The sequence below is a fragment of the Glossina fuscipes genome, unplaced genomic scaffold, assembly GCF_014805625.2.
Source record: "Glossina fuscipes isolate IAEA_lab_2018 unplaced genomic scaffold, Yale_Gfus_2 2, whole genome shotgun sequence".
In the NCBI taxonomy this organism is placed as follows: domain Eukaryota; kingdom Metazoa; phylum Arthropoda; class Insecta; order Diptera; family Glossinidae; genus Glossina; species Glossina fuscipes.
Window position 1 is genome coordinate 8,391,616 of NW_023998416.1, and position 19,189 is coordinate 8,410,804.

A 19,189-nucleotide genomic window follows, 5' to 3' on the forward strand; every position below is an offset into this window, starting at 1 on the left:
GCTATAATAAGCGAGAAAAAAGAGCTCCTCAGTATATACAATCGCATTACGATGGTTGGTACTCGTATTTAAGTTATTTGCATTTGATAAACACAATGAAAAACCGAACCGTCTGAGTATTTTGATTTGATTTCACTGGAAAATTTCTTGTTATTCTTAGAAATTTCCTACAATTCTTTTTTACAAGGTCATTAACTTTTCATACACTATTGAGCCATTTTTTGTACTTGTTAATTTCTGCTGAAAGGAAAAAGCGAGAAGAGAAACTTTTTGTAGGTCATATATGTGTATACAAGTATATCTACAAATACTTATATATAAATAAAACATTTATAGAGCAAATATAAATTTTAGTATAGTTTTTCTTTTTTTTAAATATATATAAAACTTGACCTTCAAAAATAAACTCATACTGCTATGTTATAAATACACACGTATATGTGCACGCATTGAAAATAGTCAAACTAAACTCTAGACATTATAGCAGACATGAAAGTTTAACTTTAAAATATATGTTTGTAAGTAACATGGATATACACATGCATATGAACATACTTGCAAGTCATCCTCGGAGAATACGTGTGGGTACATTTTTATATAAATTGCATGTGGGTATGATGTCGTGCGTGTTTGTGTGTGTGTGTGTGTGTGTGTGCATAAGTATATACGTTTGTATGTATGAAGTAAACAAACCGAAAATTACGAAAATTGTTTTGTTTCAAACTTTGAACTAGATTTTATTCAGTTTATATGCATACGTATATGTATAGACATAGAGAAAGAGACGCATTACCTACTATGCTTCTTCACAGAAACCGGCATTCATACATGTATGAATGTCTATATGTCGGTATCTCGTAGAAGAACATACTAAAACTTTAGCAGCATGCATATGAAAAGGATTCCCCGAAGGCAAAAAATCTACATGATGTTGACGTTGTGTGACGTTAGACTTGCTTTTGCTTACTCATATACACATATTTGTACATTTGCTTGCAAGCATATGTTAAAGAACATAAAGTAAAATATTTTAGGTATGTCTCAAAACACACAATGCAATACATATATATATATATATAAATGTATATATGTATGTAGGTATTCACAATTAAATGAAGGTGAAAGTGCTCATATCTTACGGTTGCCTCTTATGCTTACGTAGCAGCTAAGCAAGGAGGGGAGGGTGAAGAAGAAGAAGCATGTTGATATGTTATTATAATTGCTATTTGTGTTACAAATTTGTGTTTTATTTAACATTTAAAATAATTTTAAAACCCTATGGTTAACGTTTTCATATGTATGAAGTAAGGGTTTTGATTAGGGCGCATTTAATACTTTACATTCATGGTAGATTTCCCATATGGGTCAGTTGTAAAAAGGTGAATGACTTTGTGTGTGTATGAAAAGACTTATTTAACTGAGTGTTAAATTCCAATTTAGTTGTTCATCCGTAAAACAATAATAGCCGGAGCACGATTAAAAGGTCAAGGATACTTTTGACCTGATAAGGACAATTTAAATATGTGCGAGTTTATTTACGGAATGTTTCGAATGCATTTGAAAATTAAAGGAAATTTAATAAAAATATTTCAATGATATTTATTATATATCACCTCTTAAAAAAACTATTATATAATAACTTAAGAAGAATTCGAAGCACAAGAGTTGAACAAAAGCTAAGCTTACGACTACATTTTATTCTTTTAAAAAATTAAATTTTCCAATTATTGATAAAGTTATGAAGAGCATTTGAATGCAGATACTCAAAAGAAAACCATAAGATTTCATCTTTTTTTTTTTTCTTTGCTTTTTCATTACATTGCTAAAGATGGGGTTTTATTGTTTGGATTACAAAAATTTGCACAAAGGTAACACCAGTAACCTATGCTATTTATTGTGCAGGAAGATATTAAAAATCAAAAAAAAAAAAAAAATCACTTTCTGAATTTATCTAAGCTTGTCTGTCCGTCTATCTGTTTGGTTTTCTTTTATTCAATCTACAGGTGGTAATTTCCGGGAATCCTTTACGAAGTTTGACATGTCGACGTGTTTCTTGTCCCAAGGGCGAACGCTGTTGATTATGATTTTAATCAAACAACTTTTTCGACCACTTGCTATACAAAGCCTTACTTTGAAAACTTGTTTTATGAATGACGGCATTCAGCGAAGTGATGCAGGGAGCGAAATGGTGGGGCATATTCCACCGTAGTGTTTTTGCTTGTTGTTTAATAGATTTTACGTACACCAATTCGTCAATTCAAAAATTGATTCTGAATCGATTGGTACAACAAAGGGGGTGGGGGGTGGGGGGGGATTATCTCACGTCTTCCTGCACAAGTGTACACGGTAAGGTAAAGTGTTGAAATGTTGGCAATCCCATAACATAATTTAAGCATTTAAATAAACACTATATACATTGTCCATAAATCTCGGTAGTAGCTCTTTAAATAAGGGTTCAATTTTAAGCCAAGATTTTATTTTAGGGGCATTTCCGCGATAAAGTGAAAGTTCTACTAAGAGAATTTGAATCGAATTAACCTTAGTTTCGTTGTCGCATTCGATGGCACGTAAAAAATTCTACAAATCCACAATCCCCTGTTAATGAAACCTACACATCATAAATGTAGTTAGTTTCCATTCAAAATTCTAGTCTACGGCCAATACGTTTTCATATAACGTAAACATTTTTCTCAAAGAGCATTCCGTACCGTAACTTGGAATATACAATGACTAATGCGCTATTGAAGAATTCTTGTAGAAAATGGAAACAAATGGTTGGCTTCCGTAGTCTGAACGCAATTCAATTAATACGCAAACCATATTAGGCGGACTGCGTCCCTGAAAATTTTGAAAAAATCCAAACTTATATAGAGTAATTCGAACATGTTTAAAACATTAGTTATTGTAGTATCAGGAGCCCGATGCCGGTTATATATTGATATTCAGTACGAGCTAACATTGAATGCACAGCATGGCCCATTTCACGGAAAGGGTTAACCTCGCGGGACCGAGAAAGCAGGGTGGAACCCGTCCATCGCAATTGCGACAAATTTAACATTACTACCACAATCGGTAATTGATAGCTACCGCCGGCCGTTAATTTAATAAATAAATAAGAGAAATGGTGAATAAAAAATCTCTCTCATCTGTTAAATAAATGACGAAATAACAGAAACTGCAAGACAAACGAAAGCAATCGAGTACCATGAACCCAAGCAGGAAGCGCATCGTTTTTGTAAGTCGTGTTCTTTGTGCAAGAAATGCATATTCCCTTGAAAGAGATGGGAAAAATACCCGACTAAGAATGGACAAAAACTTTAAACTTTATACAATTTTCCGGTTTTTATGTAAGATTTTTCTTAACAAAATTGAAGTATTTCTGCGTTCACCTTTTCTTAAACGAGTTTGCTTTACCGAAATTCATAGTCAAAAGTCATAGCATACTTTTGTCAAAAGCTTTTTCATTTGTTTCAAAATTTCTTATTGTCTATCGTCAAGGAGTAGCAGCTCTACTGGTAACAAGACTATCTAACATATTCTTTCGTTGAAAAGTGACTATTGAAAGATTTTCATGTGATGTTCGTTTATTTCGTTTTTTTTCTTAAATAAAAATTTTTTTACTTTTTATTATGTTTACAAAGCTTTTTTATTTTAAATGCTTTAACACTCAAACCGTACTTGTTATTAGTCTAAATTTTTAATTTCAATAATTCATAAAATTACTTTAAAAGCTATATTATACATCTCCCTATGATTTGAAAGAATTTTTTTAACAAAAATTGTATATAAATATAAAAAGTTAGACAAAAAGAAATAGATTTAATTTTATAACTATGCGAGAGATTATTATCTAAATATTTTCCATTTTTAAATACTATGTATTTCTCTTAGTACCAATCATACAAAAACTAAAGAATATGATAATCCATGCGAGTATTACCAAGAAACCGTTATAAACGTCCGGATGAGTAAGATCCCAGCCTTTTTCAATTATATTCCGTGCCGATGTTGTGGATAATGTAAAAGGGAAAAACACCACAATTTTGCGCAAATACGTTGGCATACCTTCCAGGGGCCACAGAAGGCCTATAATATATAATATAATTTTGAAATACTCTTATCTCAAATTTAATTATTTATTTATTTTTATTTTTTTTTTTTCTGCTTACCACACAATATAATCATTGGATAAAATGCACCTGTAGCGGAAAAATTTGCTTCTGTATGAGACTTACACCAAACAGATATAAGAAGACCTTTAAAATAGCAATTTTTATATATATATATATATTAATTTTTATATGTGAACTTGTTTCCACTTTGAGTGCCACCACTCACCAAATAACATGCCGCAAAATGAATTTAAGCTTAGTAGAAATATTAAAAGGAGAGTGCTGCCCCTGTTATAAGTATCGAAGACTAAACCTACGAATACTATTACTTCCGTGCTTTGTATAATCATAATGATTAATTGTGTAAACAAATGTGCCCATAACATTTGAGTAGTCGAAACGCCAGCCACTAAAGAACGATCCCATATACCATCCAAACGTTCCGATATGAAAACTGAAGCTGTCATGAGAGTGGCCAGAAAGAAGACCATTCTGAAGGACAACGAATCCATATACAGATTAAGCGAATGTGTTTATTTGTTTGCGTGCACTTACGTCATTATTACTCCTGGCGCTACAAATTGCTGAAATTCTGTATCTTCTGAGCCATAAATGGGTTTTTGAAAATTAATCGGCAAATTGCCCACAGACGCGGGCAGGTTGCATTCATTTATTATTGTTTTCAGATAATTGCCAAAAGCTTCTCTTAGCTTCTGTTCCAAAAATAGTGACACTTGTCGATCTAAAAATTATATAAAGCAATTTAGGTTCGAAATATTGCAAATTCCTTTGTATATTATTGTTATTTTAAGATGTATATTTCTATCTTGATTGCGGTACAAGTATAGAATAAGCTTGTAGGAGTGCATGCAACACACAGAAGGACTTGAAATAGATTCATCTGCTACCATACCCTTCGACTCAGAATCACTTTCTGAATCGATTTAAATTTATCTCTGCGTCTGTCCTTCCGACTTGTTTGCTTGTATCCAACGTAGTGTGCGTAGTTTTTGCAATATTTTAATAAGTTTTGCCCCAAGGACAAACGGTATGGTTCGAATTCCCTTCGACGACTCCTCATGTAACGCCTTATTTGGAAAAATGTTTATATGAACAACTACACGCCAATGCCCGGTATTTACCGGTAGGCCTTGACCTACTATAGAGTTTTTATGGTGTTTTTAAGTAACAAATATATATAAAATACACATGTACGTATACATACATATGGAGCACTATAACCTCTAGCATGTTTTTAATTTATTTTTTTGAACAACTTCACTTGTCATTTTAAAAATAAGCAAAAGCAGAAAGAGTCAGAAAAAATCAAGTATCATTCAGTTTTTATTCTTTTGAAGATGCAATGAATTTAAGAAAAGCACTTTCACCCTCCTGTGACCTGTCATTTTTGTGATGGCGGATTATCATGTCAAGAATGTAAACATAAAATAGCTCCTGCCCATCTTAATACAGTGACGGCAAATCAGACTGCAATAAAAACGGAAGAGTGGTTTGAAACAAGGATAAATGCATTGGATTAAATTAAAGGGTTACATTGGTTGTGAAATCTCAAAAATTGCATTTTTTTTTATCTAAATTATAAAACTCTCAAAACTTGCATTTTTGAGGACGAAGGTGGAAGTGCTACCTCACATACACCAAGGCATCGATTGTAATAAAATTTTGCACATTTCTTGTAAGTGGGTTTGATTAGGATACTTTTGGAATGTAGGACAACATTAATTCGCCAAACAAATCGTGCTCTCTCACACACAACTCTGTCAAAAACTCAAAGTTCAATTTTTGAAATCTTCATGGAAGGAATTGAAAAAATTACGTTCTTTGAGTTCAAATGAGTTATTGTGTCCACTATGAGTTTACAGTTTCCTTTTTATGTATTCATATATATATATGAAATTTTGAAGTAAAGATTCCCTTCTTTTTCTTCTAATTTTAATTACGTCACTGTTCAAATTAAATCTTTAATCTTAAACGTTGTTTAGTTGAATGCTTGATATATACGAATAAATAAATAAAATAATTTTTACATGAAAATTTAAGAGTTGCTCTAATACGTGTTCAAAAGTTTGAATAAATTAATTCATTTATTATATTAACAACAGAAATACCGCGTAGGTCAACTTAATTATTTTCAACTTTAAAGCTTCAAAACAGTAGTTATAAGGCATGTAAAGGTTTAACATTGCTGGGTGGCTTCTATTTATTTGAAAAGACCTTTAACTATAACCAATTTTTCTTTACTTGGCTTAAGCAATGTAACATAGTGTTCATTCTGCCGGTAGCATTCTATTATCTCTTGAGTTTTTAAAGATTTCATTCATTGAGCGCCTGTAGCTTCAAGCAACTTAACTAGCGTTAGCTTATTGATCTCCAAAACTAAATCTTGGACTATAGCGCACACAACTGGTTGAAGCCTTTGAACGTCGCAAACACATACGAACTTTCGCATGACCCCCATTTTTACCATTGCATATGAAGAGGAGTGAGGGAGCTCCTTATATATTTATAATAACGTCACTAGCTAAAGTAGAATAATTGTAACTAGCAGACCGGTACTACCGGGAAACCGTAATTGTCTGTCAACAGTGTTCCCATATTTATGCCAGACAGGAGACTAATTGAGTGATGTGCTACATAGATATTCGATGCGTAAGCTTTCACTTCGAAGAACACGTCAATATAGCACTGTGTAGTGCAGTTACGGAATCGATTTTTATTCATTATTGGTTTACCTGTCATATCCAAACGTACTGCAATTTCAGCATTAGCTATATCTTCGTCGTCGGCATTGCGTCCATATTCAATGAGAATTTGCATAGATTGAGAAAAATTATGAGGAACATATACGTAACCTAAGATATCGGCTTCCTTAGCATCACGGTAAGCGTCTTCCAGATTATCGTAGAAAATCTGAAAGTAAAATTTATATTAAAAAACGGTAGCATTATATTGAAAACAACATCCCATTGTTCAATTGCTTTGTACGCACCCTGTTTATATGATTCATTGCTTCCAATTCTTTTACATAAAGACATGACGTGTTACTTAGATAGCATGTTTCATTGAAAGCGCTAACCATCCTTAGCTGAGGATCGTGACATGTTTCCCATTTGGAGAACTCTTCACTTACAAGGCCAACTTTTAAATCTTGAGGAGTACGACCGATCGCTAAGTAAAAGCATGTTAAATCTATTAAGGGGAATAATAACATAAACACGACGCCTCTGAAAGAAAATGTGGAAGAAGTAGAGAAAACTCAATTCATTTTTATTCAATTTAATAATATACTTGAAACGTACGATGGTTGTCTAGATAATTGCACAAAATTTTTTATCATTAAAGCTTTTATTCGCCCTCGAGTTATAAATAACCATTCCCTAAGATCTTTCATTTTGTGCTCCTTATTCGAATCTTCCATTTCCAATTGATCTTTTATACTACTTTCTTTCTCGATTGCTGAGTCAATGACTTCCACGCCATCACATATCGCAGACGTTGCTTGGTAGTCAGCTCTTGGTAACTGTGCTACATCTATCACATCACTATCACCTTGCCTTTGGCTAAGTATTAGAAAAGCTTCTTCCACAGAGTTAACTTCGAAACGGCGCATAATGTTTTCTGGAGTATCCTCGGCCAACAGAACACCATTACGCATTAGACCAATCTGTAATACAAAGCAAAGAAGATATTACGCTTTAGGAGTATATTCTGGCGGTGTGATCGGCCGCTTGTCGTAAGAGAAGACGATGCATTTGTTTGTTATAGTTTAATGGAGTTTGATTTAGTTTTCATTTTCCGAATGAATAACAAAGCATCCCAATATCAATTCAATTTTCATTGAAAACGTTAAGGTCGGGCTAGACCGACTTTTAAATACTTCACATCACTTTGTCTAACATAAGTTTATTTTTGCCATAGAACACAAAAATTACACCCTGCTTTTATATGAACTTACTATTATGAAACTGTGCATTTCGATAAGAGGTTCAAAAATAGAGGTACGTGTTCAAAATTCAGAACTGTTAATTTGATATCAAATTACTATCACGGATCAATTTTCATCATGACATAACAAAACTTGGACTTCTCTGTCTTAGAAAACTACAACTTTCGTGCAAATTCTTACATAGGGTAGAATACAAATATAGCCGTACATGGTCCAAATTTGATGCAGTTTACTTTTTTCATCTTCAATTACTATCAAGGTTTGATTTACTGCATAAGGCTTTGAAAATTTGTTTTCATATGAACTTTAGTTTTTATTACATCAGAGGGGGGTTCAAAAAAATTCCCCGGCCGGTCCAACATTTTCACACCAATTTAGAATGCCGACATACTATTACTTAGCCACTTTCGTCAAGAAATTTTCAAAATTGCATTATTTCCATATAACGAATTTCCAAAATAGGTTATTATATGAGAAGTGGTTGAAAAAGTGGACCGACCCAAACAGAAATACTTTTAATTATTTACAAATAGCTTTTAAAGGTAATTAAAAATAACACCCAAATATACTAAATATATAAAAATTAAATTAAATTTCAAAATTTTTTGACTACCGTCATGTCAAGGACATAAGGCTATCTATGAGAAAAGCACCACTCAGTCAACTAGTGACCTACATTGAACACACCCGTTAAAAGAATTTCCGCTTTACTCTGAGCTTTTATGAAACAAAGATGAAAACACCACTGCCCACCATTAAGTACACTGCAGCACCCTACAGTTATTCATGAAACGTCTTTTTAATATGAGGCGTTTTATGGGAGCTGGTCCGATTCGAAAAAAAGTTCATTAAAAAAATGTATCTCAATAATTGCGACCGGTAGCTTGAACACAAATTTACATGGACAGGGAGATAGACGGACAGGCAGGGCTAAATCACTTTCTGAATCAATTCGTATAATACAATCTTAAGCGGTTCCGCTTGTTACATACGTCCGCACAAACTTAATATACCCCGAACGACAACTGGTATAGCGTATACTAAGGTTTTGAAGTCATGCAAAGCCTGAACAAAGAAATGCCATGTGGTCTGTGATGTTTCTGTTAAATTGCTCCGAATAAAACTTACACAATTCGCTTGTCTAGCTTCTTCGATGTAATGAGTTGTTATAATCACAGCCAGTTTATTACTTCTAGTTGTTTCTATTAAAAATTCCCAGATTCTGCAAAACAATAAATGTTTTTAGAGGTACGAGTTTCTAAGTTTATTCGATTTTGAACTTACTTCTCTCTTAGTTCAGGATCTAAACCCACTGTAGGTTCGTCTAATATCAGTAGCTCGGGATCGTGAATCAAGGCGCAGGCAAACGATACGCGACGCTGTTGCCCACCACTGCATTTCTTAATTAATTGACCTGTAGGCGGAAGTTGGAGGAGACTGCACAGATTTTTAAATTTTTCATAAATCCTTTCATCTGTCATGCCATAGATTCGACCAAAGTAATATATAGTTTCTCTAACAGACATTTCTTCGACTAAAGCAATTTCCTGTAAATGAAATCGTAAATTTTACGCAAAAATTAACTAAAAACTAAAAAAAAAAAAAGTTTTATTACCAACCTGTGGCATGTAACCCACTCTTATACCTGGTACACCGCTACCAGGCATACCAGGCTTTACACCGAACACTCTCACATCTCCGGTGTTCAATCGCCTTTGACCTACTAAACAAGAAAGTAAAGTAGTTTTTCCACAACCTGAAGCACCCAATAAACCGTAGCTGTGCAAATAAACGAAATAAATAATATCGATAAGAATAATTAAAATTTTTATCTCGTTCTTGCAATCATAAAATTCATTATTTTCTTCTGTTTTGTTTATTCTACTCACATAGAACCACGCAATACGCTCATATTCAAATAGTTAAGCACAATTTTTGGATTCGATTTGCTACCGTAGTATTTGTAGCCATTGCGTACTTCAACCGCTGTCGCCGACGATGTCATTTCGTTCAAGTTTAATATTCTTTTTTAGTATTGATATACAAGAGCGTTTCCTTTAAAATGCTTTGTCTACCTTTACGCGCTTTTTTTTTTTTTTGTTTTTTTATTATTTTTTACTTTTGCTTTGTCTATCTCTACCAAGATTCGTATAAATGACGTTAGTAGTGATTTTTCTATCTTTCTCTATGTTGTGTGCTCGAAACTATACAATGTGCGAACGACGCACAATCGTTTATTTATTATTCAAAAGCAATATGATGGAGAAGATGATTAATTAGAAAAATCGGAAAAAAAGGAAAAAACTAAGATTCGATTTATAGATGCATGCGAGTTGCGTATTAATAAATTTTCTTTTATTTTTTTCTATTTTTTATTTTCCTTATAATTAGATGAAAATTGCTTTTATCTTTCTTGGTTCATAATTGTGCGAGTTTCGTTTTTCTAGGGAAGAATTTATATCCGGAAAATGTGCGGGGATATATCGAAACTACGTTAGTTAGGAAAAGTTGTTTAGCGATTCCTTAGTTTGAAAGAGAAAGTTTATGTGCCATAATCTTTTTGAACCGGAGATACTCGACACGAATTACCCGACCTTAATATTGAATTATCGACACATGAATTACTCCAATCAACTAGCGATCCTAGCGATCTGCCGACAAGAAAATCGGGAGCCTGCGGGTCTTCTATATTATGTTACTAAGCCATCTTCTTGTTTAATTCCTACAACGTAAATACATTCTAGTTTTCTTTCCGCTTTCGTGAATTGAAGGAAATGAAGGAATCTCGATTTATTTCGAAAACATCTCGCTTTCTCACCTAGAGAGGGAAAATTTTTCTCGGTTTCTAAAAAAAAGCTAAAAAAACATGTGTCAACAGGAAGTATTACCTAATGTGACTTTCTTTTGTTACACCTTCGCTCTCTTATTAGTTCTTTTCACCTAACGTTGTAGACTGAAAGCTAAGCTAAAAGATACAATTTGCGATGTAAATTAATGCCTTTGGGTTAGGGAGGCATTCATTATCGAGTACATTCCGCCACAACTCTGCCCTAAATATATCATGTTTAACGAAAGGCTATTTTTTATAGAAAGTATTTATTAATTCGTCGTAACAGTGTGAAAAAAAAAAAATAATAATAATAATTTGCACTTAACTTGTTTGTTTATTGTCAATTAAAATTTATTTATAGAAAATCATTTTCTTTAAGAGCTTTTCATCATAGCTTTGCTTGTGTCAAATCACGTATTGCTTACTATTAGTATATATTTAAGTATTATAACCGGCTTATATTAAAGACTTGTAAAAAAGGAAACATTCTATAATTTTTATTTACATTTTTAAGTTAAGTGATTTTTAATTACGCAGTTAAAAATCGTCGAAAAGTAGAGCTTAGGGTAAACGATATTGCCGTTGTACGATACGTATTAGAAGAGGTTTCATTGCACCTAAACACGTCAACTCCCAATAAACAGTAAAGGTTAATGCGATTATCAAGCGGTTATAAAAACCTTTTAAAATTTATATATTTTTTAAAAATAAATTTCAAAAATTAATTTATTTACAGTGTTTACAGTAAATACAAACATGTATTTTAAATTATTTTATTCTCCTTGTGTCTTAAAAGTGCTTCTTATGTTGACGGCAGCGCTTGTCCTTGTTCGGGTAAGTCATCAAACGCAGTTGCCAAAAAGCTTTAGCGCTTCCGTCAGTTTCGATTTACCATTTTTAATGAATACTTAAAACGAATGCATTTAAATCTCATTCTCATTCCAATTCTTTTATTTCGATTAGTCCGTAAGAGAATTTCAGCGCTGGCTGTGTTAGCCCTAAGTCAGGAAATACTTTTTTCTCGGCATTCCTCGTGATAATAAACTTATATTTAAATATGTCTTTGTAACTTAGCAATTCTTTCAACTTTACAACGGGTCTGATACACGTTTAAAAGAATTTCGCATTTTATATATAATTTACATATGTATTTACATACATATTTATATATGTATTACATATAATATATATATTTCGTTGTAGCGTATGATTGGCGTATTTGGAAGAATTTCTCTTAAAAATGCAGTCCTTCAAATTAAGAACTCCAACGTCACATTTGCAATCTTCCCAAAAGTTGCATATCACAAACTTTCTAAACAACTTCTTGTTAAAAATTGTACTGACAAGTCGCAGTCGTTCAAATTTCGTTCATCTTGAAAGCCTCTTTTAGTATATTTTACTTTCCTTATTTATATCCTACAGTTTGTGCGTACGTTTATGACATGGAAAAGCCTTTAAGATAGACTCACTTTTTATTATACCGCTCGATTCAATCTTTTCCATGGATTCCCCCGTTCAATCTGTAGGCCGCAATTTTCGAAATATTTTGATGTCAAACCCCTTTGAAAAGGACTTGTATCGGTCTTGCTATTTTCAAAATTGCTCGACAAAGATTGCTAAGTAATAGTAGTTTGGCGTTCTAAATTGCCGTGAAAAACTTGAATTGGAAGGGACAAAGTTTTTAACTCGCCGCCCTATAACCACTCCTACGAAAATCGGATCTTTATATTCCATGAGGAAAATTGGTCCATAAATCAACTTTATCGAATGTGGACTAAGTAGATCTGTTTTTTACCTGCTCATGGATCTTTTAGATTAACATAGAATTTGACTGGAAGGAATTGAATCGTATGGATCTATATTTGAGACTCATTCCCTATATTGGATTTGTTACGAATAGTAAGTCCTTGTAAAAAAGGTTTAATTTTTAATATCTTCAGGTGAAAGTTGGTCCCAAGGGACTATCTAGAAAAAGTGATAACCATGCGGGACTTGGATTACATAGGTCTATTTAATAGACCCTATGGGTTGTCACGAAAAGCAAAGGCCTTTTATGGAGGAAAGTCTAGTTTCTAGTTTTCTATGACGAAAACTGAAAAGCGATACAATTTTTCAAATCACGCCATGTAATGTTTTAGGCATCCCTCAATATGCGGGCCTTCACGAAAAGTGTACCTTTGCATGAAAATAATTTATCATGTTTGATGTACAATTCCCAAGACGAGCGAATAACTATGCTAGCCGAAGTTGTTTAGGACCATTTTCGACTATAATGTTCTTAGTTGTTTTCCTGCTTTCAACTTATGATGTTACCTTTTTGCTATAGTTTTCTTTTTTAACCTGATTTTTATTACTTTCCCTTTGTTTCTTTTTATATATATAAATAATTTTGTTCCCTTTCACGTCTTTCTAACATATGTCCGATTGGAGCAAAACTTTAAGAAATTTAATATTTTATCCAGGCTTAGGCAAATTACAAACAATCAATGTTCATTAGTAATTTGCTAGAGAAAGTTTCCCTATTAAAATTTCTTACATGTTCAAGTATATTCATTCTGTAGAAATTTTGCATACACTACGTAGCTCACATATATATTACTACATATGCAAGTATTGACGGTTTGCAAATATCATTGTTGACAATGAATGACAAATGAATGCTCTGCAGCACAAACAGTTTAGTAAGCTTTTCCTTGTTCTATGCGTTGTATTCAATGTTTTCTTAAGATTTTTTTAAGTCAATATTTACAAAATTTACATATGTTTCATATTTATTTATAAAGAAAAACTTGACATTGCAAATAAGAAATTCGTGAGAGGAACTCATAATACTTGACAATAATTTCAATTACAAAATACCGTAAATAGAAACTTTGAAGTGCATGATTGCAATTAATGGCGTGGAGAAGTGTTTCTTATTCGTTACAAGCTATATGCGAATCTTACATGCCAAGCACTTTAAAGCCTTGTACTTATCTATCTATTATCTGTTGATCTTTTTGGAACTGGGCATACCGTGTCGTCAATGCCATCAATTTTCATTCAATTAGGTTGAAATGTACGAAATGTACTGTATATACATAGTAAGATACTTTAGAGTAACACGAAAGGTTTTCTTTAACTCTGCTTTTGAATTTTTGATTTACAGCCGATTTTCGAGGGGTATTTTTGAAATTCGAAAACATTTTATTTTACACCCCACATGACGTAAAAGGATTCGTTGAGTTTAAATAGATAAATGCAACATCCAGGAAGCCTTGAGATAGATTCATCCTTCATTATACCGACTTACGTTTTTCCGTCCGTCTGTCTTTTTTATTTTTCGTGTTCAACCTACAGCAATATTTGGGATATTTTATTGAAATTTTATATACTCACATGTTTTAGCCCAAGAACGAATGCTATTGTGCGGACCACTCCGGTCGAATGCGGTGAAATCAATATTTTCAAAAACCTTGCCTGCTTCACCAAAGCTTTGACCAATATGCGAAGAATGTATGCAAAATGGTCTTATGCGAGAAGGTAAAACCAAAAAAGTCTTCTAACAAAAAAAAATTTCTTTCTTGCGAGAGCGATTGTGCCGGTGTTTCCTTTTTAATTAAATATTACAACATTTTTTCAAGTAACTCAATAATACAAAAAAGTAAAAAAAAAAAATTTTCTCAACATCTCGCTTGACTGATCCTGACTGACGCTTATATACATAAAAGTTGGCATTATCTCACGAGATAACCATAAAACCAGTGCAAAAATTTATAGCCTTGTAAGGCTGATCATTAAGTATCCAATAGCACTTCGCATAATATAGTTAAATAAAAGGCCTTTAATACGACAACCGTTCAAGGTAGTGAAAAGTATGGGATGGGGGGCAATAAAATGATCCGGTCCGAACTATTTTCAATAGCCGATGTACCAAATTCACTCAAAATATTTCAAAAATCAAACAGACGGACATACGGACAAAGTTAAGCAGGTATGGCAAGAGGTGACTCTATCTCTCAGTATTTTCGCATATTGCATATATCCGCACAAACTTAATACATACTTGCACTTTACGTGGCGGAAAGGTATAGAAAGCGATCATCATCGAGAATTTGAAAGATTTCGAAACCAAATAAAAGTAATGCCGCAAACTTAATTATCAAATTAGCGTACGCCTATTATCCTATTAGCAACTCTTCATTGGATATATAAATAACAAATATATGTTTGGGTATATAAATCTGTAAAAATGTAAAAAATATTCTGTATACAAAGATTTATATCATTTTTATATATCATTTTTATGGCATTTCTTGACTTTTCTCAGTGTTAAGGTGTCTCTAGCTGTAAATCAATTTCTTAGTGCCGTCTTACATTTTAGTCTCGCGGTACAGTTTAATCGTTGTAACAATACTATAATAACCCATAAAATTATTTTTCTAAATTGCATTTTATTTTAGGATTTTGAAAACAAACCACACAACTCTAGAGATTCTCCTTACGTCGGAATGTAACCACAACGCGAACGGAGGATTATCTCATAGTGTAAAATGCTTTATCGTTTTTTTTTTCAAAAAGAATTAATTTAGAACAAGTAAGAAATTATATTCGGTCGTGATCGAATAATTTATGCCCATCGCCACTATTCTAAAAAAGACTAAAAAAAAAAACAAAAAAGCACTAAATTTTAATGCTGTGTGGGCGCGACTGATGAAAGTGGATGTTTGCGCGGAGTGCGCGAGGTACTTTTTTGAACCAAAAGCAAAAGAGTTCGCAGTCTTTGCTGCAAAGGCTTGTATGCGTTGTTGTATGCGTTCCTTATGATTTTGTGTGATTTTTCAATTCTTTTTTGGGGAACGGAAATATGTTAGCCGCAGACACTATAAAGTTGGGCAGACGGACATGCTTAGGTGCGTTCTAAATTCAAAACTAGCCAAGACTTGATGTACTTTATGGGGTTTTTGAAGCTGCTTCTGCGCTTTGCAAAGATATTGAAAAAAAAAAAAAAATTTTTAATGCATTATAATATTGAGTAGACTTGGTCAATTCTTCCCATTTTTTTGTACTGCCATTACAGTATCGTCCATGGAGCGTGCCTTCGAATTTTTGTAGATTTACTAGTAGTTTATGAGTAATGAGAAAAAGCCCAATTTTTTCATTTCTTTTGAATAACAGAGCTCTTCTTAGTTCACGTGCTACTGTGGGCGTGCCCTTGGATCTGACCCACCTTCTAAATCAGCCTGCATAGAAGAACGTCCAACGCCAAACTGCCAAATTTAAAGTCGATAGCTTCATTTACATCCAAGCGGTCAGCCGAATATGCTTAAATCAAATTAGAATTTAATGCTGATCAAGCTCGTATGCACTGCACGGGATCCCTGAAGTTCTCTTCTGAGCGTTGCAAACATTTTCATAAAATGAATGAATAAACCCCTCATCCTTCGGTGATAGGTATGAAAAAGTGTGCGTTTGAAACCACTATTTTTAAGCATTAAGTCATTACTCAGGCGAATATTTTGAGACGAAACCATACTGAAAAACACATTTCAAAATAATTATTAAATTTCATATCACTATGTGCTTATAACTGCTGACTAGTAAAAAGAATTTATCGAAGTCTTTGGCATATTGTCGAAGTTATTTCAATTTTGGTATATTTACGAAGCTAGCTAGTGCTCCAATTTTTAGCTTGATGCAAGAGTGCAACTCAAACACGACACAAATTTCAGTTTTCTATATCGTTTTTTGATAAGAAAAATTTAGTCCAATAATCGAAACTTAAACAGAACTATTATATGGGTTTCATTTTCAACAGATCAAATCCAACCAATTCGAGCCTTCGCTACTTTAATATTTAAATTAATCACTTTGTTTGGCATCTTCATTACTCTTCACTTCTCTTCGTTTCAGTGTTTTAATGGCATAATGAAGTCTTTTTGAAAAGGTTAAAACGACTACAAAGCTGTGTGGGCTGTTGGGACTAATTTTTGATAACAGAAAAATTTAACTGATACTTAAACGATTTTCCCTGACTCCAAAAATCATAAAAACTGCAATGACTTTGCCTTAAAAAAAGGCCAAAATTACAATTTCTGGGTTTGTATGCATAAATCATATGAAATGCGTTTAGTGCTTACAGTAAAGCATGTTTCCTGCTAAACTTTTAACGAGCGGTAGCTATATTCATGCCACGTGTGCCATTTTGAGTATACGGGAACTAATTTAATACGTCTCAATAAATACTTTTCACTTTGAAGAGTAATTACATAAATACTCAAAACAACACCAAATTTTCCCTATATATGTTTTCATAAAGCGAAGATTTTCTTTTAAGCGATATTGAATTAATGCCAACAATGCCTTCAGAATTTTGTGTTCTAGTTTGTATAGGGCAACAAATATTGGGATATATATCGCTGTATCTTCATTTTAGTCTAGAGCTGCACCGTCCAATAAAACACTACAGTGTTTAAATTGAAACTACGAAGCAAAGTCGTAATTAGCGATGGAACTATTTGCTGACAACTCATCATCACATCGCGTGTACGATTATTGGTACATGTCTCAAACAGTTACATTACATCGCATAAATTTGTGAATAGCAACAATTAATTTTTAAATTCTTTTATATTAACTAACCGCCAATAAGCTTTTTTTACTTGAAAACTTTCGGCATCGAGGGCATTATATATATATATATCTTTTTGCAAACACGTAGCTTTCGTTGTTAGATAAAAAGTTTGGTTTCTTGAAAATTTTTCCCCTAAACTTTTTATACCCTACACCACTTGTGACATATGCAAGTTCATCTATCAGTCTGTCCGTCTATGTAGTTGTTGTTGTTGTTGTTTTTTTTTTTTTCTACCAACAAGTCATAATTTTTGAGATAATTTGATAAAATTTGGTGCACCGAAGTGTACTGACACAAGAGCGAATGCCATCGAAAGTGTTTTGAATCGAACCACTTCCCATATAAAGCCTCATGTTTTCGTTGTTTTGTGACTAAATGTACGGTGGTGCAGGGTGTTTAATGGTGGTCTATGGCTTATAATGCTGTTTTCACATCTTCTTATCTAAATATCTTCTCAAGAGTTCAGAATGTAGCGGAAATATTGTTAACAGATGTGTTCAATGTAGATCGCTATTTGACTGCAGTAGTCTTTTCTCATAGTTGGCATTATGTCCTTGACACGATGGTAGTTAAAAAATTTTGAAATTAAATTTGATTTTTATATGTTTAATATATGCAAGTTTTTTTTATTTTTCTATTTTTTAATTTGCCTTTAAAAGTTATTTCTAAATAATGCGAAATAAAAGTATTTCCTAATTGACGCAAACAGAAACAAAAAAAAAAATAAATACATAAAACGAAAAAAAAGTAATAAAGGCTTTGTCTTGATAGCAAAAATTTTATGAAATGAGGTGGTTACGCTTTATTTTTCATATTGTTTGCAACATTTTTTAGCAGCCATAACATATGTGTAAAGTTTACGTCAATACAAGACTGGAAGTCGACTTAACTTCATTCCATGAGATACACCACATCACAAGAGAGAGAGTGACAGAGAGAGTGAGGGAGGAAGCAGAGAGCAAGACATACGAAATTGATTCTAATCGAAACCTAGCAAAGCTATTTAGAATGAGTGCAAGAAATCGGCATATGTGGGTGGTAGGACGTAAAAAATAATAGATTGGAAGATCCAGGGAAGCTTTTATTTTTGTTTTTATTTTTTGAGGAGACAAAGCATCTTTAGTTTTCGAATTCCGCTCGCAAAAATGAATTATTATATATTTTATTATAAACATAATTAATTTAATAATTAAACGGAAGAAGAAAAAAAAGAATGATTATATAATTTTTCTCCCAGTTAATGGTTTCGCAATTTTTTTTTTTTTTTTTTTTTTTTTAATTATTTATTTTACTTCACTTTTTTACATTTTTAACAAGTGTTAATGAATTGAGCAACCATGGTACCCTCGTGTAAAATGATTTTAAAAAGAAAAAGGCGCAAAAAAAAAAGAAGAAAGAAAAACAACCTTACAATAAAATCAACAAATATTTCCTCCTCCTTCTCTCGAAACCTTAAACATTAGAGAGAGAAGAGAGTTAATCATAAGTTTTCCTTGATTTCAATTTACGTATGTCTATGCATGCATGTATGTAGGCAAGAGGCAACTGTCTCGTTGCATGTCTGTGTTGTGACAAAGTCTACCTTATTGCATCGTTTGGTTGTTTGTTGCATTGACATTTTCATCTCTCTCTCTCTCTCTCTCTCTCTCTCTCTCTCTCTCTCTCTC

At 32.8% G+C, this 19,189-nt stretch overlaps 2 protein-coding genes across 3 annotated transcripts in view; one reads left to right on the plus strand and one right to left on the minus strand.

Moving 5' to 3' along the window:
• Positions 1 to 3,711: 3,711 nt before the first annotated feature.
• On the minus strand, positions 3,712 to 10,277 carry LOC119634205 (ABC transporter G family member 23). 2 transcript variants are annotated; one of them, XM_038028239.1, is made up of 11 exons: positions 9,969 to 10,277; positions 9,699 to 9,858; positions 9,364 to 9,626; positions 9,208 to 9,301; positions 7,433 to 7,797; positions 7,123 to 7,357; positions 6,866 to 7,043; positions 4,668 to 4,854; positions 4,339 to 4,604; positions 4,170 to 4,256; positions 3,712 to 4,116 (listed from the first exon to the last, which is right to left on the minus strand). In XM_038028239.1, exons 1-11 carry the CDS (start codon positions 10,082 to 10,084, stop codon positions 3,875 to 3,877), a joined length of 2,193 nt encoding a protein of 730 aa, XP_037884167.1. In that variant the 5' UTR covers positions 10,085 to 10,277; the 3' UTR covers positions 3,712 to 3,874. The 2 variants fall into 2 exon arrangements, with proteins under 2 accessions (XP_037884167.1, XP_037884168.1); XM_038028240.1 differs by having other exon boundaries at positions 3,713 to 4,086.
• Positions 10,278 to 11,567: 1,290 nt separating this feature from the next.
• LOC119634206 (neuroguidin) overlaps positions 11,568 to 19,189 on the plus strand; it is a 67,940-nt gene continuing 60,318 nt past the window's right edge. The window contains exon 1 of the mRNA XM_038028241.1: positions 11,568 to 11,743. Within this exon, the coding sequence (XP_037884169.1) occupies positions 11,666 to 11,743 (78 nt within the window). The 5' untranslated portion in view covers positions 11,568 to 11,665. The remainder of the gene's footprint in view (positions 11,744 to 19,189) is intronic.

Coding starts and splice junctions, on each gene's coding strand:
- LOC119634205 (XM_038028239.1), bottom strand. CDS start 10,084: ATGACATCGTCGGCGACAGCGGTTGAAGTACGCAATGGCTACAAATAC. Junction 9,859..9,968: donor AGCGTATTGCGTGGTTCTAT/GTGAGTAGAATA, acceptor TTATTTGCACAG/CTACGGTTTATTGGGTGCTT. Junction 7,044..7,122: donor CAATGAATCATATAAACAGG/GTGCGTACAAAG, acceptor TTTTACTTTCAG/ATTTTCTACGATAATCTGGA.